Below are 24,548 nucleotides of genomic sequence, written 5' to 3'. Positions count from 1 at the left end.
CCGGCGCCGGGGCGGCCGTCACGGAGCGCTAATGGCGCCCGGAGCGCGGGGAGGGCAGAGCTGGACCCGGCGGCGGCATCCCCGGTGCCCTCGGGAGGGGCAGGACTCCGGTCACCCCCGTCCCAGTGGTGCCGAACGCTGCCCGGGAGGAGCTCTCGGGCCGCTGGTTGAGGCCTCCCCATGTCGAACTCCGTCGGTGTCGGGGCCGAGACACGTTCCGCTCCAGATTCAGATTGTTGGTGTTGGAATGACTCTTTGTTACCTTAAACAACATCCCTAGAACAGTGATCTTGTCATGCTGTGTTGGCCATGGGCCGTGTTCGCCCGGGAGCAGGTTCAGCCCCGGGCTGGAGCTGCAGGCTAGACCTCAGTTTTCTCCCCCAAAGTGGAGTCTCGAGTGCTCCAGCGGCCGTGTTTTTCAAGTCACGCTGTCTGGATTTAATTCCCGCAGGAGGGAAGGCACAGTTCTGACAGCGGCACTTATATTTTTACAGGAAAAAAAAAGCTAAGCAAATCTAAAAGTGCCTGAATGCAGAACTTGTCATAATATCAAAGATGGAGCAGCTTTCCCGGAACATACACCTACCCACCATACACAGTTATCCACAAAAATAGTAAAGCACGGGCTTTAGAGCTTTCGTACTTACCAACTTGTCAGAACTAAATATGAGTGGTTATCCAACGCATTTGCGTTTGTACTGATCACACACGTACAGAATTTTGGCTCTTTCATGCCTGTATATTGCCAGGACTACTACAATGTCAAATCCACACCATTAATCCTGAGTTTTACCTAGAGCATAATTGCTTTGAAATGATGGATTATTCGCAGGCATAATATTTCTTGGTTTTCATTTTAATGAAAGTTGTATTTCAGTGTGACTAGTAGTTCTTAAAATGGCTAAAAGAAGTTTATTGCACTTATTTCACATTCTCTTAGTGGTATTTTAAAACAGTATTACTAATTCTTAATTTGTAAATCATGTCTGTGTAATTCAGTCATAAAAGGAAGAAGTATGACTACATAAAATCTCAAAACTCTTGACTCAAATAAATACCACCCCCCCAATACAGAGTTTTAGTTTAAAAACTGTGTTTCTGTTAATATAACTCAAATTAATCAAGCTTTTCAAAGTCAGTAAACTCTAAAAGAAGAAAAGAAAATTTGAATTTGCCTTAAAATAATAACTGTTCCAAGATGTTCTTGATAAACTGAGTCCTCAGCCTTGTGGGACTATTATGTACTTGAAACAGAGTTGGGAAATGCATCATACAAGATGAAGTTATCTCATTTAAAATTGGGTCTGAGGTGTAGATGTGTCTGTCATTTCAGATAATCTGAGAATAATAGACCAATATTTAAGGTAGAAGTTGTGTATTTTCACTACTGTGTGGATGCTGATCCAAAAAGTGATGTAAAATTATCAATAATGTGCACTGTCTTATATCTTACTTGAGTAATCAAGAAGCTGAACTGACTTCAAACTCTTAAGCAGGTCCATGAGCCTATTTTATTCAACTGTTTTTAAATTTGATAGGACATTAAGAATGCAGTTTTAGTCATCATTTCACCTTTTTAAAAAATACATCCTACTTTGCATTGCAAGCAGTCAGTTAAGCAGAATGATTTACCATCCTTCCCCTGCCCTGTCTGTGTAATAATCCTGATCTGCATCTGTTCACTGACCATGTAAGTGGCAGCTTAGGGAAGGAACAGACGCTGCAGTGCTGGGCAGCTCTGTTCAAGGTTACAACAAAAAAATTTAATCTATGAAGAATATAAGAAATTCTTCCTGTTGTGTTTAAATTATTTAGTTCTACATCAAATTTCAGCAGTTTCAGCAGAATGCAGAACCATTTGAAATTGCAAGTCAGTGAATAAAATTATAACATTTGAGTCTCCAGTGCAGATTTCCTGTTCCACAGCAGATGGGCAGTGGTTTAACACTGCTGCACCTCAAATGGGAATGCATATGTTGAGTCCTATTGAAAATAAAACAGAGGAGGAAAATAATCTTCCTGTAGTAACCAAAGAAAAAAGCCAAACCAGACTTTTTTTTTCAATAATGATGTTGGCTTATTATGGTTGAGTCTTTGAACAAAATAATGCCTTAAAATTTGTGGGTTTGCAAGGAATGCAGAGAGTGCTCTCTTGCTGGTTATTTCCACAGCCTACCATGCTAACAGTTAATTTTATAGGTAATTGGTGTTTTAAGCTCTAGGTTAAAATAAAGGAGATTCCACAACTGAGGAACCTGTGGGGCTGAAGACAACCCATATAAGTAATGGCATATTATCTAAAACAGTATGGCTAGCTAAAAAGTAGTACTGAAAGAGCCTAGAACACCAAACACAGATTTAGAAACCTAACCCAAAAACCTAACAAAGCCAAGGATCTGGGAGGAGCAAAAGAGAAGGAAAATATATTAACTAGTGTCCCTTCCAGAAAAACTGCATTGAGCTTGTAGCCCAGAGAGGAGCTTGAGCTGTAGCTTTTGGATCTGGTACTGGTGTTGTTCTAAATCTGTGCTTACATCCAACTTACTCGGAGAAGAGGCCTCCAGTAAGAGTTGAAAGTGTGAGTGCATGATGACAGCCCTTGGTAAGGTCCTGATGTGTGATGGCTCCTGCATTCTTGCTATAGGTCTTAAGATTCTCCCAGAGTGTGCAAATGGACATGCCAGCACTGAGGAGCAGCTGCAGTATAATCATGCTTATTCTAGCAGTGAAGATCGTCTCACCAGGTCTGAAACACCACCAGGTGCTGATTTCACTCTGTGGCTTTTATGGGGTTTTTAGTGTATCTCTATGGTGACACAGTAGTAGTAGTACTAGTTTCAATCCATTCGGCTTTTAAGAGACATAATGGTGTAACTGCTAATAAGTCTTGTGATAATTGCAGGCGGTTCTACAGTACATAGTTGGTTGATTTTGTTTCCCTTTCTCAGCAATACCCACAGTTGACATAAGAGTTACTGTTATTAAGTGGGCAAAGTGAACCAACAGTTTGAAGTGATCAGGTCATAGAGTGAAAACAAATCTCATAATTTTTATAATTATTTTACCACTATATTTGCAGATTACTTCTTAATGCAATTTTTCAATCAGTATATGCCAACTGAGACTTTCCTCTGCCCATCCCCTGGGTCAATAGGCAGTTACGAGAAATTTACCTGTTTTTGCGCCAGTGGCCTGGCATAAAGATCTTGTGCTGAGGTGAGACTGTAACCCCATATATTTGGAAATTCCATTTCTAAGTGCTGGCGCTCTTGTGGATACATAGATACATACAGCATCTCAGAGAGGCTTAGAGAAGGTCACAAGCTGACGTCAGTCTGTGGCATCTATGACCTGTGACAGAAGAGGACTGTGGGCATGGCTGTGTGAGCACCTCTTCAGCCTTTGGCAGAACTCTTGAGTTACTTGGAGACCCATCTGTGTTTCAGGGAATTTATCAAGCAAACATGAAGTTTTCTGAAGAGGGAGAACATAACTGACGTGAATTCAGAGTAGCAAGTAGAGTTTTTAAGACAGACATCCTGCGTTAGGAAAGGTTTACTGGTTTCTCCCTGGGCAGGATTTAGGAAATGCAGCTTGAGGCCCTAATTGTTGATTTCTAAAACCAACAAACCAAAAAAATACCCCGCTTCAGAAAACTGTTGTCTGCTTTAAGATGAACTCCAGTCGAGAAATTGTGTTCTATAGTGTGTTCTTTATAGAAAGCAAAGAATGTGAATGTGTATGTACATAATACATACGAACATATGATGCCTGGACTGGCAGTATTATTCATCTAATGTTCATACATAATCATCCTCATCCTTCCCAGTTCAAGGAATCTTACTGTTTATGCAGAAATTTTCACAGCACGAGGACACCTTCTTCATAGGAAAATCCATTTGGTTATGTTGTTTACTTTAGAGTAATCTGAAGATCAAGCAACAGTTTTAAATGCAGTTTCTAAGAAACACAACTGGATTTACAGTTATCGCTGATCTTATAAAGCAAAACTTTATAGTTAAGATGCCACCTGGGAACTATATACAAAGACTGTCCTAAAAGCATAAAAAATACAGATTTATATAAATTTACCTATGTTATGTTTTGTTAAAATATATGTTTCACAATTCTTTATTTTAAATGGAACTCAAAAAGAGAACACACAAAATCTAGAGGCAGTGGAAACACCTGTGCACCAAGGTACAATTAACGTTAACAGTCCTCAAAAATATAACATTGAAAGCAGTGTATACGTAAGGAAAGAATTAAATCATATAGCTACACACTTGTGCTGTTTAACTGAAAGAAGTACTGAAAGTGAATTATCTAAACATGCATAATCCCTTGTTTGAGATCTGGCAACAAGAGGGAAAAATGCTTATAAAACTGAAGCACAAGTGATACATCATAAGAATGCATTACAAGTAACTTACCACACAGTTTAATATCTACACAATCTCTTTAATAAATGGAATTTCCAGTGGTTATTTACAGATTTCACTACTGTTGTAATCTCATCCAATCTTTCTAAGACTCTCTGCTTATGTAAATAAGAATTAGTTGGCAAAGTTAATTATCATAAAAGAAAAATTACTGTTAAAGTTGGCATGAAATTGGTGTCTAGAGAATATCTGCTTGCTGCCTTCTGCTTGCAGATGCTGAGGCAGTTTTGATAAGGACCATGGATATTCCCAAAAGGTCTTTTCTGAAGGTTGCTGCACATGGTAGAGAGACCCAAACTAACTTTGGAAATATAATGCTGGGTATTAGAGGAGAGCTAATTGCAGTAGCATAAAATAATTTACATTTTCAGGGAAAGTGTAATTGAACAAAATAAGGTGTCCAGTTCAACACAATTTTCCCATATCACACAGGTTATCTCATCTATTCCATGTGGGCAACTTTATTTCTCTAGACATTTTCCCCTTAATCATGAAGATGTCAGAGTGCTTAAGAGTTGCTATTGATTTCAACAGGGAACTTGAGAAATGTCCTTATGTGGTTGTCAGGAGGGCACTAAACAAGCCTCTCAGATGTATGTGATTGAAAGAGACACAACTAGTCTTTGTGAAAAGCATCTTCTCTGAGTCGTTAGAAGGATTAGAAATATATTTCAATCAAAAAAATTATGTGATTAATCTGTATTTTAGATGTGAAATCTATTTAAACCTGGTATAATTAAAATAGATTTTTTTAAAATTCTTTGTGAATGTGTTTGAAAAATCATGTTTGCAAAGTGTATTCTGATCCCAGCAGCTCTGATATAGACAGAGAATTGGTGAAGAGCTCTTTAGATAGTGATTCAATTTATACAGTAAAAGATAAACCCTGTTAAATACATCCCTCTTGATGGGGGTGTGTGTTTAACCTCAGGGAATCCATTCCAGTACTGTATTATCCTTGCTACTAGCTTTCTGAAAAGTTAACATGATTCTTCCTTGCTATAATTTAAGCTTGTTATTTTTCCTGGTGCCTGCCACTCACATAAAGCGCAAAATGATTCATTTTCTCATTCCAGAGTTATACATGTATCAAAAGACTGCTGCCCTCTTCCCAAGACAGCTTTTTCTTCTTCAGGTTAAACTTTTAACAGTCGTTTTAATCTTTCCTTATATAACATGTCTTCCTGTACTCCAGTTTCCATCACTGCTTCTTTAAACTCTGCTTAGCGATCCACATCTTTAGGGTAATATGTGGAAAGTCTTGTGAAAAACTAGGAGAAGTGCTTCAGTTGAAACCATGCCAGTTCTAAGTGAAGTGGGAGGATTAAATCGTACCCTGCTGAGACCATCCTCTTACCCTCCAGTTTGCAGGAACTCTCTGGGAGAAGGATTCTCTGGGTTCATACACAGTAAACAGAGTCAAGAATCTGGAATTATTTCATGTCCCTTGAAATGTAAAAGGAATTGCGTCATACTGCCTTAATGTCCTTTTTTGGTGGATTACTTGATGTGGAGTGAGTGCCATCTGGAGGTTAGGAAACATGGAGCTCTGTAGGCTTTCATGCTGAAAAACAAAATCCCTGTGCTTTATAAATGAGACATTCTTACATGAATAGGAGCTTGAGCCTGACAGATACTGGACATCCACCGCTCAGTGTAGAGTTTGTGACCCACAGAAAGACTTGCAGCTGCTCAGTACATCTCAGAGTAAGGCATGCAAGTCTAATGACTCTCGGTATTATGCAATGCCCAATAAATATGTAACCTCTGAGTGGACTGGGCAGTTTTTCAAGAAGCTCCTGGACAGCACAGGGACAAGGAAAGTCTTGATCTGCTCTCTGCTTTCCCACTTTCAGATGTGTGAAAACAAGTGAGTTCCTGGTGCAGTTTTCTTCTCACAGGAGAGAGCAGAAAGCATTTTAGCTGAACGAGAATATGTCTGTTTTAAATAGTAGGTTCCCATTTGGAAGATGTCTGTTTTAAAAAGTAGGTTCCCATTTGGAACCTACTTTTTCAGTCCCAACTGAACTCAGTTGTCCAATATAATTCATGTCTGCACAGAGTGAAATCAGTCCTCCTCACTTGGGCTGATTGCATGACGTGGTGTTCCTTCTTTAGATAACTTACCTGTCATCTCAAAAGCCTTAATCTTCCAGTTCTCACTGTGTTGAGGAAATTAGGAGAAGAACCACTTGGTATTGTGACTTCAGTGAGTGGGATTTGGCTCTTCTTTCTACAGTGCCTTTTTTTTCCAGAAACCACTTGGATCTGTGATCACAGTGCTCACAGTGCTCAGTCACCTCGTGTGCTTCTGAGCTGCTTTCTGCCACTGAAGTCTAATCATAAAAACAAAATAGCTTTAATTGCAAGACATAAGTGAACTCATCTCCACCTGGGTCTGGTGAGAGATTGCAGCCTTTTGTGTCGAGGCCATTCTAATGGATTCTGTGTTGAGCTCCACCTAGAACTGAGCATGATCCTATGGAAGCTATGCACAGTTCAAAAGGCAGGTATTGTGTGTACGTTCTCCATGCTCTGCTGCTTGCTGATATTTCTGTACAGAATAATAGGTCACAAAGTTTGAACCTATGTAATAAAGAGGCACTAGTGAACAGGCTTTTGGTATTGTGTCAATTTATCTTGATGATGGTTTCCCTGGGCAACCACAGATTTTAGGGACTATGAACCTGTTAAATTCAAGGTTGTCAGTCCTGAGGGTGTAAGACAGGTTGCTGAGCCAACACGCCTTCAGAGCAAAATGTGAAAGCCTGCTTCCTTGTCAATGAGTTTTTATCAGCTAAACCAGAGAAAAGAGTAAGAGAAGGGAATTTGAGAACAGCAAATCTAAAGAAACAAAAATGAAAACTCATCTCCTACAGCATTGCTGGACAACATCCATTTTTGCCCTTGAAAGAAAATCCGTGCCAGACGGTAGTGTTGGTCTCTGTAGGAAAGATGGAGGAATTTTTTCATGCTGTGTCTAGAACCATTCAGCTTAGCTAGAACCATTCAACTTGCTTTGTTACTGTTTTATTGTTACTGAAACACTAGGAAGTTGGAGCTCACCCTCAAGTTTCCTCTTTCGTGCTCCACTGCTGGAAAAATAATCCATATACCAGAGCTCTGCCAAGCTCAATGTTCATTTGACTGAGGATAGTTTGATTGGTCAGATTGGGAACTTTGCTTGAGAACACAGGTGTATATAGTTTGGCAGTAGCTTGAGCTCCTTTCTCTTACCATGGATAAAACAAAGGCCATTAATAAGTTTTAAAAATTATATCCATTGCTTCTTACAAAAATACAAGTTACTGAAATTATTTATAATATCAGCACTTTTACTTATAATACCAGCCGCTTTTGCTTTTGAAATGACAATTTAAACTTGCTTAAAAATATCATATTGAGTGTACATGAAACTTGTAGAAATAACATAAAGCAATTGTTTGGTTTTTTCTGCTATCTTATGATGGGATAACAGAGGGAAATGAGTAATTTTAAAATTATGTTGAATAAAATGTCATCTGGGACAGAAGTTAGCCTGCTCTAGAATGATTGTGATGTGGGAGGTTTTTTCTTTCATTTTTAGTGATGACATTATCTTACAAATTTTCTCCTAAGGAGTTGGTTTTTCTAGCACTTGTCTTTCTGCTGAGTTGTTAACACTGAAACAGATTGAACACACATAGGTAGGAGATGAAAGGCACTTCAGTTCCTTTTATTTTTCCTAAAGAGTTTAGTCATAAAACATTTTCCAAGTGTGCCTAAGTAAGCTTCAATTTGAAATATTAGCCTAGGCCCAAATTGATGAAAACTAAAAAGAGCATGGATACAGCTGAATGTCCATTTCCAAACTCACTGTTTGGTCATAGTCCTTAAGGAAACTCCAGTTCTGGTACCTTGGAATAGAAGTGAAAAATGCAGAGTCACATTTTCTGTCTTTAAATAAAATAGTCAATATTGGTCATAATTGAATGCCTGTTTACTTACAGCCCAGCTCTTACACCTGCAAACTCCTTGTACTAAAACATGTCTTTTCTGTCATGGAGCCCAGGATTTTCTTTATTCCCATACTACATGAGGAGTGAGTGGTTTTTTTGTTAAGGAAAAATGAGGATACCATGTTCACAATGCATTCCCTGTGCAAATGCAAATAAATTACCCACATGCTGAATCACTCTGGAAAATGTTTGTCCAATGCCTTGAGTAAGACACAGGTTCTTATTTTTTAAATGACCGATACTTTGCTGCCAGAAGTCCCTGGTAGGAATTCCCAAACACCCATGGGAATATTTTGTGTGGATAGGCAGCTGTGCTAGGAGCAAATGGAGTCAGAAGTCCTGAGTTTTGCTCTTCAGTTCTATACCTGATGTGGAACTACAGGGCAAGTCCTTTGATCTTCTGTCTTGTTTTCCCCGGCCTGAAATGGAGAAAGTGACCGTTCACCTGCTATTGTAAGAGTACTTTGAGGTGAAGAGTGGAAACAGTTCTGTACAGCTATTTGCAGCAGGGCTCAAGGGACACCTGTGTTGTCTCTGAGCTTGTTACCTGTGCTGAATCTAAGCTCAATGAGCTAGTGCTGAAGGTGTACATCCTTCCTAGTTGAACTCATCTGTACAGCACAGCCACGTGGAGCATTGGATTTCTGTGCTGCACTCCCTCACCCAGTGCAGATATACCCCAAGTGCAAGTAAGAACGAATTTGTGCTTGTTCTCTTTATCACTATATGTCTTGGTATACCACCACAGCATTGAGGTCCTAGAATTTTTTATCATGCTATGCAGCCACGATTTGAATGTATCAGATTTGGGTATTACTGAATGGTGCTAATTAGTGAGAAATGCTATAGTCTTAGATATTTACCTAAATCTACTTCAAGTCAGACCACTTAACGTGTTGCAGCCTTCCACCTTTGGGATGGGAATGTGGAACTGAAGGACAGCTGTCTGCAGGCTGTAGGGTATGTAGTTTGATGAATCCAGCTTTAGGCACCTTGTTCTTCACAAGTCTGTCCTACTCTTTTGCAAGAGTTTCTGTCTTCATAGCTAAAATTGGAAAATTGCATCAGCTGTATGATGCGTTACCTTACTTATTCAGGAAAGTGAATTTGTACCAATATCCATGACCATGAACCCCAGGGACAGGCACAGAGTCCCTCCTGCTGCCTTAGCTAAGGAATGGGTATGGAATATGCTGGGCTTGTTGAGCAGGAGTCTGAGTTTACCAGCACAGCTGGGAGAGAATAACATTGGCACTATGGCCCTGGCTTTGCATGAGTCAGAGTCCTGGCATCAGCCTGTCCCTCAGGTAAATGGAGCCAGACGAGAGTGCAAATGTGTCTGGGGAAGTCAGAGCTGTGATCTGTATCTCCTCCAGAAGGCTGATGAGGGCAAAAGTTTTCAGATGGTTTCTTTTTCCATCTTAAAAAGTACTGAGAGTGATGTTCTTTTTCATCCCTTTAGCTTGGGTAGGACATAGTTGGAAATGGAGCTGATTTTAATTTTACCAAGGCTATTCTTCTAATAGGCATACTCATGCTGTGCAATGAAGTACGAACTTAAACACTCAAGATACGTGGCAGAGAGAGGATCTTAATTTTGGGTTCCTTTGTGTCACTGGTGTATGTACAGTCAAAGCTTAGGTTGTATGTGTGAAGCTCAGTCTGCTGAAAGACTACAAAAATGGGGCAAATTCAGTAGATTTACAGATTGGGGATACAAATCATATTTGGGTAGAACACTCTGTTCAGCTTCCATTTCAACCATTTCCAAGATTATGAGAAGAGGTGATAATACCAGTACATCTGCAATAAATTATAAAGCTTGGCACTTTTATATCTTCTTTGTGGGAATCATTAAAAAGCTAAAAGATACTTAGCATGCAGTTCTTTGCATCTCTTTTCAACTTAAGCTCAGCATGCCAGGAGATATTTGCACAGATTTTGTCCAGTGAAAGAAAACAGAGATAATGTAGCCCTCGAAAGGAAGGTATTAGGATCTGATCCAAAGTCCCTGCAGAAGAAAATTTCATTTGATAGTGTTGGCTTTGGATCAAGCCCTAATGCTGTCAGGGAGCATCTGTACCATTGTCAAGACGTGTTGAAGAGGCATGAACTGGAACAACTGATTTACCAGATTTGCCTTCCTCTCTGTTTGGCCTCAGCTGACTCTGTCCAGATCTTATCCTGTTGGACCTGGTCTGGCTGCAGTGCTGCCTGCTCATCTGCCCAGGCCTGAGTAGCCGGTTGTGCGGTGGCAGGTCTGGTTGGTTGGGTGCTGCTGAGACACAGATGGAGCTGGGACTGGTTGCCCCAGGGGTGTGGTTGCTGGTTGCCAAGACCTGACCAAGGTATTTCTCCTGAATCCAGAACCCTTTCCCAACTTGTCCCTTTTGAGACTTACCATATACCCAGCACTGTTTGGTATATTGTGACTGTTCAGAAAGTTAAACCTGCTCTTGTTCGCACTTTCAAAGCCTCTTCCCTCCTAACGTTTTCTTTCAGCTGCTGCTTTGGAGTGCTTTCAGAAAATGAATGTGCGCAGCAGCACTGACAGGCAGTGCTCAGAACTGGTTTACTTCCCTCTTATTTAATGTTTCTTTCCTACTGCTTTATGTTGCATCATTGCTTGAACACTTAGGAGGTTTTCATGGTAACAGCACTTTTGTAAGAAACGAATGTTATTGGAAGCTGTGGGATCTCCAGCTGTAACCAGCAAACTCTCAGCTTACAAGGTTATTACTGCTACTATAGCTGAGATCAGCTTCTATTCAAAATCCTCAGAACAATAAAGTCTGGTGTAGTAGCAAAGGGTGCAGAGGAGAGATTGCTGCTGAGTATGTCAGGAAGACTTTTGTTGTGGTTATGTAGCAGAGGCAAAAGCTTCTGAAAGCTGCTAGTTTCCCTGGTGTGTTTACTGTCTCTATTGGAAACAAGTCTAACTTGTGAATATACATCAGAAAAGGAGCAGAGACCCAGTGGAACAGCTGCTAGGGCCTTGAACTCTATTTGGAGCAGAGCTATTTGTTTAAAATAAAAGTGTTTCAACGAATCTGTGCTGAAAGCTCCTTATTTTCAAATTAAAAAAAAGAGCAGTCAGAGATCATCAAAAGCCCTTTTAAGGCACTTATATATTTCTGCTGAAAGTATTAAGCAACTATGAGAAGCAATTTTTAAGTAACTTTAAAGGGTCATTAGTATACAAAGCGAGAATTTTCAAAACAGTATACAAAATGTCAGTGTTTGTCTTTACAGTCAGCCTGTTGGGCTTTTGTGGCATGAACTCACTTCCTCAAGTATTTGTGACCTTGCGGGAAAATAGAGTGTTTTAAGTATAAATTTCCTCTGAAATTCTTGGCTGACTTGTTTCTGAGTAGTGTGGCTTAGCTCCAGATGAATTCTAGTCTCTTGCTTCATCTTCCTGGTAAATGCTAATGAACTTTGAATCTGATTCTTTAGGGTTTTTTTGACATACTTATTTGCTTGCAGTATTGGGAAACATATACTGAATTTGGCAAATAATTTCTTTAAAAATAGTTACAAGTATACAACAATCCAAGCACTTCATGAGACATGTTTGAGCAAGAAATACTTCTATATTTGGAAAAATTATTCACAATTTGAAGATTACGATAATATAACATAAGAAGAGGTAAACTCCACCACAAACCCCAATGTTTACTTTGGATTTGAATTAAATTTTAGTGGACTTTTTGTTTGTTTGCTGTTTTTTCTGAGATAATTTCTTCAGTTCATGATAATGATATGTGGGTACATGACTTTTTGCTTTTTGGCAGAAAGAGATGAAGAACACTATTGAGGTTTCAATTAAGTGTTTGCTAGCCTGGCCTAATAGTTGTCTCTGGAATCTGCTTATCCTGCTGCATTTGTTCCAGAGTCCTCTCCAAGTTGGAGTGTGTGCAGCTGGTTGGAGAGTAGTGTTTTAGCAGCATGTTATTGCTTTAAAAGGAAACTGAGGTACGTATGGAAGACCAGATGTGTTAATCAGTGTGCATGGGGTTTTATCTCCTGATCAGATCAGGAAAAGATCCCGATGGAAAGTCTGTTCCTGTGCATGGAATACTCTTTAATTCTTCTGTACAAAGTTCCTGTGTTATTTTAATTCCGATCCTTCCTTCAAGTCAATTTCTGCAAATTAATCAGCAATAAGCTAAAAATGGTTGTTGAGCTGAGTACAGCCTCCAAATGCTGTGCTCTGGATGGAAAGATTGCAAGTAGGTGTTTAAGGTCTGTGCCATTGGGTGGTGGTTGCAAAGCTGCAGGAGTTGTAACTATCCTGGGTTTGATGCAGATGTGGGGCTGCAAAGTTCTTCTCAGAATGTCTTACTGAAAGTCATTAAGGGAGTAGTTGTGCACCACCAAAGTACATCAAGGTGAGTGCAAGGATGGCATTTCTGGATGTTACTCTAGATTCCCTACTGTACATACTAGTATCCCATTTAGGCCATTTACTAGATTAATAGTTCAGCAGACATGCTGCAGATACCGAACTGTTTCCCCTCTTTTTACCATCTGCCAGTTTAGCATTTTATTTGTTCATTTGAATTGGTACGACTGATTTACTGTGACCTTCTTTTCATCCCATAGTACAATAGGTTGATACTTATTGTGGCTTCATGCCATATGTATCTATGCAAATTGATTACGGCATCTTGATTTCTTTCTGGTTGGGGACATGAAACTTGAAAAAAGTCATGAGTGTCACTGTTGAAGATGATGCCTTTGCTTAGAAGTTTGTTTTGTATTAATTAATTTGACAAGCAGTGTCAGAGCCCATTATTCTGAGGAAGAACTTGACTGAGGTTAGTCTTTTGGTTTTTCCAGACAAGTGATGATATGCAGTACAAATTCATCTGTGAAAAATATGTGAGTAATTTCCTTTGAGTCAAAGGAAAAGATGTCTAGAGAGGCATTTTGTGAAGGAAAAAGTTCAGATGTTTGGACAAAACATTTTTATTTGACCACAAGAGGGTATTGCAGTATCAGTTATGCAAGACTTGAGCTAATGTTTGCCTCTATGTGCACTGCCTTATTTTTAAAATACGTATTTCTCAAAATTGATCATTTATATTAGGCAGTAGTTAAGCAAATCAGGTTCTGTATGCCAGTATTTTACGTCCTTGTCCAAGGGCAACTTCTGAGCTGGTTTTTCCTGAAATGTGTAGTAACAAGTTTCTAGAAGCTTAAGAAGTTCTCACAGATTTCTTTGGAAGACAGAGACTTAGGCAATTATTCTGAAACACTGAAAAACTTAATGGAAATATCTTGGTTAAATGCAAGAATATATCAGTCACAGAAGGGAAGTAATAACAGGAGATAAATGTGTTGCTGCTTTGGTTGTAAGTGCCTGTTGGTCCAGTATGGGAGCTGTCAAAGTCAGCAAGACTCTGATCTGATTTTTATATGTAGTCCTACTTGCAGGAATAAGTCTGAAATATTTTTTAGCTCATTTGTGTTTCCCAGTTTTCTCACTTACACCTGATTCTTCTTCAGTATACACCCAATATTGGTTTGCACCTTTTTTATAAGAATACTGTGTTGGGATACTTTCCTACAAAAGTTGTGTATTCTAAATTCTAAGGACTGTGTTGCCAAATGCTGTGTTTTGCACAGTTCAGACAATGGAAGAGGGACCTAGAAGGATTTCTGGATTCACCTGCTCCTACATCTACTGCTGAATTTAGGAGAAGGTGCATGGTATGCCTGCCTGTCTCTCAACAAGCTCACCTGTAAAAGAAAAAGAACAGCCATATCACATTATCTGCAAAGAAAAACTTTCTGAGGGTTGTGATAGTGATCTGATAGACACCAAGGCAAATTTATGTATAAGAAAGTTTGTGAGATTTTGCAGAGATTTAAGAAACACACATGTTTAAAAACCTGTGTGCAATGCATATATCATGTGTAAATAAGAGGCAGGACCAAAAGCTGGAGGAGAGGGCAGCTGTCTGGAGATCAGCTTTTCAGAGCAGGTCACAATTCAGAAGATCTCTGTCACTTCACAAATGAGATGGAGACCCCCATGGAAATCTTTCAGTACAAGCAGTGTTTCCTGCCTGCCTCAAATAGCGGCATTTGACTTGTCATCATAATTTTCCTCAAATGAATAAAGATCAGTCAAGTCAGTCAAGGTTTCAGATGGGCCATGTTGATGGGTAGCAGAGCAGGGTGTTACATGGTCAGTCAGAGGACGCTGAGCGCCCAGCAGAGGAGTGATGTAGGGCTTTGGCCCTGGGCATTAACCACCGAGGGCCCTGGAAAGCCCAGAGGTGACAGGTCCTGCTGACAAACCATGTCATGGTCTGCCAAGAGCAGAGTGGGTCACTGTATGCAGCCAAACCGAAAACAAATCCAGTCAACTACCAGTTCAGAGGAAAACTCCTTTTAAGCAGTTATGTAGTTGATTCATTAAAGGCATCCTGTATCAAGTTTTGCTGTAGCTTTCTTAAAAAATATAAACTTACTTCTTGTTTTAGCAGGGTTCTACTGAGAGACCTTGGCAAGTTGAGTGTCTGTTGCATCGCAGCGTACAAATACCACAGAGGGAATGTCTGCTTCCAGTGACACAGGGTCTGACACTTCAAAATAAAACCAAAGCTGTAGTACAGACTGTAAGAAATATACTGTGATTTTTCATACTTTCATGAATGTTGCAAAATATGTTAGCTACTGATACACAGTTTGTTTTATTTGAAGCAAAAATTATTTATTTGAAAAAGAATAATTTACTTGAAAAAATATTAAACGTCAGCTATTCCATAGAGTAGGTAGGCCTGTTACATTAGAGTCTAATCCTTAAACCTGCCAGCTGAGCAAGGTGATGGGACTTCAGGGAGGGAGTGCTGCAGGGCTGGTGTGTGAGTAGGGATGTTTGGAAGTATCTGGTTTGAGGAGAACTACAAATATATATGAAGTGTTCTGAGCTGGCTGGGGAATGTTTTCAGTTACTGTTGCACATAATTTCAGAGGCTAGATCTGTCAAGAAGTGCAATATTGCATGGACAACCAAAGTTGTCTTTGTTAGTCGGAGTTGAGCTCAAGTCACATCCTCACCACATCAGGGAGCTCTGGTAACTTCATGGTGGAGCTTGGCTTTATTCTGTTTAGCCTCACTGTTTGCTTGCACAGTTCATCGACAGGTCTAAGAGAATTCCAGTGTATAAAGTGGTTAAGTACTTCTGCAGAATGGCCCTGCTTTATACTGCCTAAGTACCCAAGGCAGCGGTTTGGCCTCTGGAATCTGGCCGCGGCCCTGCTTCCTGCACTCCCAGGGTGTGTAGCTGTTCACAGTGTCAGCTCACAGCTCAGGGCAAGCTGCTGCACAAATAAGACAGAGGTTCAGTTTCCTCTCTCTGCTACCTGGGACACTTTGGTACTTACAGAAGTATTTTGTCTTGTTAATTACAATATTCCAGCTTTGTATCACTACATATTTCAATGCTCAAGATGCTGTTCAGGTTATTTTTTTGCATCATTCTGTGGGTTTTACCTATCTCCACTGGTAGCTAAGAGTCTGTTTGTTGATCTGCACTTTAGTACACCAAATATTTCATTTACCATCCACTTCACTGTATTCAGAAAGGACATTAACTCTGAGTTTTGACATGAGAAACCAAAAAATCTCTGCTGCAAGTTAGGCAAAGTTTTCAAATCAGGATATCTAAAATTTATTTTAAATTGTGTCCCTGGCTACTAAATGAAAGGCGCCTGTTTTTTTAAAATGTCTTCACCTTTGCAAGTTCTGTTGGCTGAGAATTGAGCTCCTGTGGTTTTTTTAAAGTAACTGTCAGAGTCTAAAATTGGGAAGCCTTGTCTGAACATGTCAATCACAAGCTTTATCTGTTTTTCAGCAAAGCTTTTAGCATCTTCACTGCAGCTATTAGTGTAGGTTTCCTTCTTAACTATAGAAGCTAGTGTTAAATCACACTTCAGGCTGATGTTTGGCCGGGTCTGACTGTTAGGGAATAGAAGGACGTTCTTCCTAAAGGTAAGATGTTTCTATAACTAGATGTAGGGAGTTTTGTATATAACTTTTTCTTTGATACACTATAATCTGATGGCAAGTTTCCTGAGATCATAGGAGAATTCAGGTCTGAAGGGACCTCAAAAGGTCTCTAGCCCAGCCTGCTCCTCAGAACAAAATCAACTGTGAGATCAGACCAGCTGGTCAGAGCTTTATGCTGTTGATCTTGAAAACCTCCAAGAATGGAAACTGCAAAACCAGTTTGGGTAATATGTCTCACCACTGGGCACTCTGTTTTGCCTTATATACAGTCAGAACCTCTTCTTTTCCAATATGTATCCTTTTTATTTCATCCTTCCACTGGGCTCCACTGTAAGCAGCCTGACTGTGTCTTTCCAATAACCTCCTTGCAGGTATTGGGAGACTTCAGTTTCCCCACAGATTCTCTGCTCCAGTTTGGGCAGGATTTGGTTGCCAGTCACATTGTCTCTGCTACACAGATGTGTCAGACCTTTACCTCACTTGCTCTCTGTCCCTGTCTGATTTGACCCTGTATGATGCTCAGGCCCAGCAGGGCAGATGCTCCATGAGACCTACAAAGGAAAGTAACAGTGTACCATGAGTGCACAGTCCGTTTTGCCATTCTTCTCTTGGATCACCTGCACTGTTCCGTAGCTCAGTTCAGCTTTATTCCTTCTATGGTTGTACAGAGCTTGATTGTTTTGCTATGGCACTGGAAACTTTTACTCCCTGAAGAAATGGACAGCTAGAACAATGTGAAATCTTCCTGGATGCGTTTGGAGCTTTGTATTTTTAGCTCAGTTGTGCAACAGTTCACATGCAAATACTTGAACAGGCAAAACCGAAAGAAAAACAGCTGTGTCCCTAGACCTTGGGGCCAGAGCAGCCAAAGAGACTTAGAACAAATTTCAGACTGGACTTTCACTGTAACAGGTGCTTCATTAAAAATCTTGGTATGGTGTGATGAAGAGAATGGGAGCCTGCCTCTTAGGATGGGCTATATTCCAGTTTTCAAGACAGGCCTCAGTTTTTAGGAAACCTTTTGTGTAGATCACTGCTTAAGTTTAGAAAGCTTACAAAGCAGTAGACAGCCATGCAATTAAAAATGCAGTTGCAGAATTAGGATAAAATCTTGCTTTCTTACTTTTGGACACTTAAGGAGAAAAAGGGCAAGAACTTATTCTACTTTTTGTGTGAATTACCCACATAATCTACACATGTGCAGTATGAGTATCATATATCTCTCTTTAAAAATCCAGCTTTGATCACAGTGCTGATGTAAGTGCACATACCAGCCTCTTACTTATAGACATCATGAAAAACTTCAGCCAAACTGAGATTGTGGAAAATTGTTGACCTGTTCAACCTGAAGTATTTCATCTTGAAATATGATGAGATCAGTGAATCTTTGATGAGAAAACAGGATTTACAAAATGCTTTCAGGTTCTTGAGTTCCATGACAGAGAGCAGAGTAAAGCCTGACAGCCATGGAGGTCAGGTGAGGTCTCCTACAGCTTCCAGTATTCCTGCTGCTGAATAGGAGGAATATCAAAGCTCTCAGATATTGTGCTACCCACATCCCTGGTTTCTGTGCAGTCTACTCAAGGCTTCTGTATGATTTTAAAAGAGAGGAAAAAAATCAAAACAGGGCTTTTTCAGTCTTGATCTGCTGCAATGTTCCAAGTCCTTAATAGTTTAACCATGAAAAGGCCATTCTGCGAATCAGCTGTGCATGCTGAGGATCCTTTAAATGTATTCTGAATTGCTTAAAATTGACTAACCTATATGAAAGTAGTTGGGTCAGTGAGTTAGTCACACATAGAGGCATCTACTGCCATTTAGAAAGTCTTAGGACAGTTGAGAAGTCCATGATGGGCCACTACTGCCATTTAGAAAGTCTTAGGACAGTTGAGAAGTCCATGATGGGCCAGTAGATCCATAGCAAACTTGCAAGAAACCTGTATCTTTCTACAACAGCAGGAGGGAAAGGCAGGAACAGGGAAAGGCTGTCAGGTTTCACTAGGTGACTATGAGTGTGTCAATATTTCACATCTTGACATCCAGTTAATAGTGTTTTTCAGACAAATCTCCCAGTCACCTCCGCTTACTATAATATGGATTGCCATGGGGTGGTCTTGGAACATGCTGGCTGTGGGGACTCCCAGGCAGCTGCTGGGGAACATGAGGTGCACCTGCTCTCCAGATGCTTAACACAGTGAACCAGGAAAGGCCAGGCAGCCCCTGGCCTGTAGGGTGGGTTAGAGGTTGTTGTGAGTCCTTAAACACAGTTGGTTTCACTTCCACTCTACCTGCTACTGTAGATGTATTCCCCACACCTCCATTACCTGTGGGGTAGCAGAAATACCTTTAAAGGAATCCTACACACAGATGTTGAAAATTGCATTTCTTTCTGTGAAGGAAAGGTATAACTACACCTACACTGGGAAGATAGTACCAGGGCCCATTCTCTGAATGGGTATCATAGAATCATAGAGTCATAGAATCAACTGGGTTGGAAAGGACCTCCGAGATCATCAAGTCCAACCCTTGATCCAACCCCACTGTGGTTACTAGACCATGGCACTAAGTGCCACATCCAGTCTCACCTTAAAATCCTCCAGAGATGGAGAATCCACCATTCCAATGCCGGATCACTCTCTCTGTAAAGAATTTCTTCCTAATATCTAACCTAAACCTCCCCAGCAGAGCTTAAGACCATACCCTCTTATCTTACTGATAGTTGCCTGGGAGAAGAGACCAACCTCCACCTGGCTACAACCTCCTTTCAGGTAGTTGTAGAGAGTGATAAGGTCTCCCCTGAGCCTCCTCTTCTCCAGGCTGAATGACCCCAGCTCCCTCAACCTCTCCTCATAGGACTTGTGTTCGAGTCCCTTCACCAGCCTTGATCAGAAGCATTCTCCACCTTAGTGAAGCAGTTTATTACTAGGTGATTGCATTATATTGCATGGTATGTTCTGTTACTTAATTGCTGTTTAAAAAGGGACTTAGCCAGGACCAAAGGGAAAAGTTGAGTGAGAGACTTTGTAGAAATATGGCTTAAATTTCTAGTCTTGTGTTAGAGGAAAGTGTGATCTTTTCTCTGTTTGATGATGTGGTTTATATTCTTAATTCCAGCCATTTTTCTTTCATAATAGTTTTGTTATGTCCTTGAACCTGACAACTGGAACATTGAGGATGTGTTTGCACTGCCTTTTTTGCAAGTCTGATGATGAAAACCACCTATGTCATTAGAGTAAAATAAAAGCAGAAACTTTCTTGTACTTGTAGTTCCAGTAGGAGAACAGTTTACAGAAGCTAAAAGTTTTGCTGGTGAATGAGAATATTAATTTTGGAAATAGCTTGAACTGGCTTCGTTGTTAAACTTGTAACATACTCTTGCAAAAGGCTAATATAGGGATTTTGAAAAAAGCATCTCTCTGCTGTATCTATTTGGTCTTTGCCTGTTTCAGTTTCTCCAGCGTCTCATTAACTTACTGGACTATGAATATACACTCAGGCTGTATACTAAGCAGACTTCTCAAACTGCTTCTTCTTTTTAAAACTTTTATCCCAAAATACAGATTAAAACATAATTTTTAACCTAAAAAAGTTTACTCTACTTTATATCTTTGTTTATGGTGAGTGTTCAGATTTATCAACACCAAGGTGTGTGCTGGCTGCTTTACTTTGTATGTTCTGTTTTACGGACTCCACTATTGGGACTGTTGTTAGCTGGGAGAAGTAAATAGACTTTGAGAAAGAGATCACACCATAGCAACCCTTCAGTTCTGTTTACAGTTCAAATAAACGTCAGTGTCATGGAAATTTATGTCCTGAGGAATTTTCTAAACTAGTACACTAATTGGTTTAATAACAAAAGGATTAATGCAGATAAGTTGAAGACAAATCTACATTCAATATTTAAATGTTGAATAATTTTATTTTTTAAAAGCTGCCAGTAAATAATACATCACAGCCACTCAGTAGGGAGAGGGTATTTTTCACTCATTTACAGTACTAGAAAGTACATGACTGTTTTGAGGAAGAGGTTCATGTAAGCACTCAGCAGAATATGAGTTTTTCCATTAAAATAGATATTAAAACTCAGTTTGTTTAGTGGGAGCAACTCCATGTGTGTTTTGAAAACCTAAACCTGTCAGTTTGTAATTTCTTTGCCTTTTGGTTAAAGAAGTAGCTTTTACTCAAGCAAAATGTCTATTGACTGAACTGGACATTTTGCTTGAGAAGACCTAGTGGAATAAGTAAGTTCCATGCGTCTGAACATCCTGACTGCAGGGAGATTTTAGTCTTTTAAAGGGTATGCCAGAAAAGGACAGTTTTTTCCTTCCTGCAGCTGGTGTTAAGACACTGTTGCTGGCAGTACTTTGGGTTTGTTTTTTTCTTGATATACAAATTGGCAAGATTTTATTCCAAAGTGTAACCATTCCTTATTCCTTAGCGATTTCACCCATACGTGTTTGTCCTTCAGCTGGTTTGCCTTTATACTTGGCCAGTGGTTCAGAAAGCATGGTCAGGAGAAGGGTCACAGTCTGGGATGGAGTCACCATTTGGGAGGATTTTGTATCTGGTGAGATCCTCATGGTTTTTGTTGTGGAGAGTGTATGGAGAAGCTGATTAGGTGGCAGGGCAGGGTTAGGTATGGTTTTAATATGGAGCATCTGGGAAATTGAGAAATCCTCTGGGCACCTCCTGCTTGATAAAACTTATCATAAAACCCATTAACTACAGAACACCAGTGGAACACGAGTCTTAAGGTCCAGGGGTGGGTGATCCCCACAGAGCCTCCAGTGCAATGCTTGCTCAGAGCCCACGTGCGACACACAAAGATGCAGGTCTGTGCTCTTCTCTCCCAACTCCCTTACATCATTTGAAGATTAGCTGGGTGAGGGAAAAGTCAAGCTTTTTATATAGTGCTTGCTGCTATAGAAACCACTAACTCTGTGATAGTGTGCTCAGCTATGTGGGCACAGCCAGCAGCAGCTCCCAACTAGGGGATGCTGTAATATAAAGACGCCAAATGTCTGAAGTTGTTTACACTGAAAAGGAAAGCCATAGCCTCCTACTATAAAGGTTTATCTGCCATTTCAAGTCTGTCACAATGTGTGGATGACATCAAGCATCTGGTGGTTTGAATTATGACTGTAATTTTCCCCAGAAAGTCACTTTCAGTCGTCTCTCTGTCTCTCCATCTGTAAAGAAGAGCCAGCATTAAAGGAGCTGATATATGAAAAGTATTGTATCTACTAAGCCTTTCATGATAGTGTTAAGATAAAGAAGTCTATAAAATGACTGTAACTCTGATAAATATTTTTGAAGTCAGAGGAGAATGAAGCTGTTGGCTGTGAGGGGAGAAAAGCAATCTAATATCGATCCTCAGTCAGTAGGGCAATCCTGCTAATTCTGGTAAGTCTGGCTTAAATAAAAAAAAACAAAACAAAACAAGAAGAGAAAAACAAATGAAGAACATCTCAAAGACATCTGAAGTGCTCTCTCTAAAAGTAATAAGGAGACTGTATTCACGACGTATATTAAAGCAATAGATGTGCTTGCTTCTTTTGGGATTACAAGATCTCTAGAGGAAGAAAAAGGAACTCACTTTATTAAAATACAAATTTTGGATGTTACAGGTGAGGCAGTATCTCAAAAACATTTACCTGAGAAACAGATAAATATTTATTTAGATTGCAGATAAATCTGCAGACAAATACCCTGAGGAGTACCAAAAAACAGTGTGGAAAATATAGTACAAAGTAAAGCTCTCTTTTTGATGGTCAAGGTTATCTTGCCCTCAGCAAAGTCATGTGGTGTGTGTCCTCACTGAAAATTGATGTCTAGGAAAGCTGAACAGGAGCTTGATGCAAAGGAGAGGATGAGGATAGGCAACAAGGACATGGTTTAAAAATGGTTGTTTGCTTCCATCACCAGCACTGCCTCCTAGTCGTGCTTTAGCCTCCTATCCCTCAGAGTGGGCAAAGCAAGGCAGAGGCCAACCTTTTTTTTTGTCCTTTAGGTGATTTTTCCAATGGCTGCACTATATTTAACACAAGTGAAACAACATCCCAGAGTATGAGCAGGGAAGCTGTAGGCAACTGGTGTCAGCAAAATACTTTACTGTAGCGTGGGTGTCTTTATATGATAAAGAAATGCAGACCGCTCTCCGATGAGGTGGAAATCAAAGAGACTTTATTCAGACTTGGCACTCCCTTTTATCCCCTAAAACCATGTGACCTTGAGACTAATGGGGTTGTTTGTTTCGGTACATGCCCCTTGGCTTCCTAGCCCTTGGTGTGTCCCCCTGCATCCCTGGGACATGCCTCCTACACTTTACAGACAGACAGAGCAGGTCCCACTTGTGTTTGGCTTAACAAAGCCTCCTTGTGTGGTCACAGCAAAATGCTGGTGCTTCTCCAGGTACCCTTGAGTACCTTCTGCAAGCCCAGAGTTTCCTTGGATTGTGAGACCAGTACAACTCAAAACACAGAGAGCAGGCACGTGGGTTTGACAAACTGCATATTCCAGCCATTGGAAAATGTGCACTGAAAGAAAGGTACTGGCCCACCACCTCCGCTTTGAAATCAATAGCCAATCAGGTTCTGTCAGACTGTACAAGTATTGAAGCTGATCATCTAGTGGGATGAGGATTCTGACAAACTGTAAACCCAATTCTCTCCGGAAAGACTGCATGATTTACACACCCACTTTTTAGTTTTGAATAATCTAGGTTTATTGCTGCCAGACAAACTAAATTGGTGCTGTCATAAGCTCTCAAAGCCAGGCAATAGCAAAACAAACTCAAGAGGTTTTGTTTCCTTCTTTGAGTTTTTTAGGGCTTTGCAAGCTGTGAAAATGATGAAATACCTAAAACAGCGAGAGAGAAAAGATTGTATGGGATTATACTGAGTAAGCTTTCTGGTGGGAAGCATGCAATTATGTATTATGTACTGTCAGCACATGAGCGTGATGGGACTGTAATTTTACCTATGTTATTGCCCCTGGTTGCCAGAGAAACCGTAATAAGAAAAGTCAAAGTGCTCCTGTTCTTACTGATCTTCTTAACAAACTCTCACAAACATCAACTGTTATAACTGTTTTCTCTTCACTAGTAGCCAATATCTGATGTCACACATACCACTGTCAAAATCAGCTGGTTTGCCAGTGCAGAAGTCTAGACATAAAACTCTATAAAAAAGGCTACACTGAAGGAAATGGAACAAGCACATGAAATAAAAGTAGTCATGCATATGAATGCTTTCCTTTTGCCATTTCTTTAAAAGCTTTACTGATGCAGACAGAAATGAGAAAAAGGCCTGCCAAGTCCAAGAAAATTAATCCTCATCAATTTTAAGGTGGGTGAGATGCTGATGAAGGTCTCCTTGATGCTGGCCATGTGGATGCTGTGAGGAGTTCTGTTCAGGAAAGAGCAGGAGCTCTTTGGAGGCATTTGTTTATAATCATAGGCCAGAGCAGGTTTGCTTGGCAGCCTTGGGAAGTAACAGCAGTGTCTCTTGGATGGACTTCAGGAGTCACGGTACAGGGAGGACGGTGGCAGGAACCTACTGGAGGACAAATGGCTCTGGGGCAGCAGTAGCAATAGGGAAGAAGGAAGCCAGAAGGACTCTTCATCCTCTCTCTCTCTGGAACAGTAGCTAAGCAAGTGGCTGAAGGCTTCCTCCTCATTCTCCTCATCATCATCCTCTTCCTCATCCTACTTGTCTTTGTCCTCATCCTCCTCAGTCTCATCATCATTGTCGTCCTCCTCCTCCTCCTCTTCTTCCTCTTCCTCCTCCTCCTTCATGTCCTGCTCATCCTTGTCCTCCTCATCTTCTTTGTCCTACTCCTTGTCCTCATCCTTCTCATCCTCCTCATCCTCCTTCTCTCTGGCAGAATCCCATAGGGAATGGGGTCTTTGGGGCTCTGTGGAGGAGTAAGGTAATAGGACCACACCAGGGAAATGGGGGAAAGATGACCATCTGGCAGATCCTGGGGTTAAGTTTTTAATATGATTTTTTCCCCCCTTTTCCTCTTCTGTCCTTTGAAAAGGGGTACTCTGGTCTTGAAGCAGCAGTATGTCCATGACTGATGCAA

General features: G+C 40.4%; 1 protein-coding gene across 1 annotated transcript; it reads right to left on the bottom strand.

The window, feature by feature from the left end:
• Positions 1-28: 28 nt before the first annotated feature.
• C3H2orf50 (chromosome 3 C2orf50 homolog) lies at positions 29-24,258 on the bottom strand. The gene is given in 8 exon segments (XM_032682245.1): positions 29-262; positions 7,483-7,555; positions 7,557-7,674; positions 8,295-8,338; positions 10,572-10,724; positions 10,726-10,925; positions 16,939-17,014; positions 24,173-24,258. Coding segments are annotated over 8 exon segments (984 nt in total).
• Between the last annotated feature and the right edge of the window lie 290 nt (positions 24,259-24,548).

This window comes from Chiroxiphia lanceolata, chromosome 3 (assembly GCF_009829145.1).
Source record: "Chiroxiphia lanceolata isolate bChiLan1 chromosome 3, bChiLan1.pri, whole genome shotgun sequence".
In the NCBI taxonomy this organism is placed as follows: domain Eukaryota; kingdom Metazoa; phylum Chordata; class Aves; order Passeriformes; family Pipridae; genus Chiroxiphia; species Chiroxiphia lanceolata.
The sequence above is the reverse complement of the archived record's forward strand: the minus strand, read 5'-3'. Positions and strand labels throughout refer to the sequence as shown.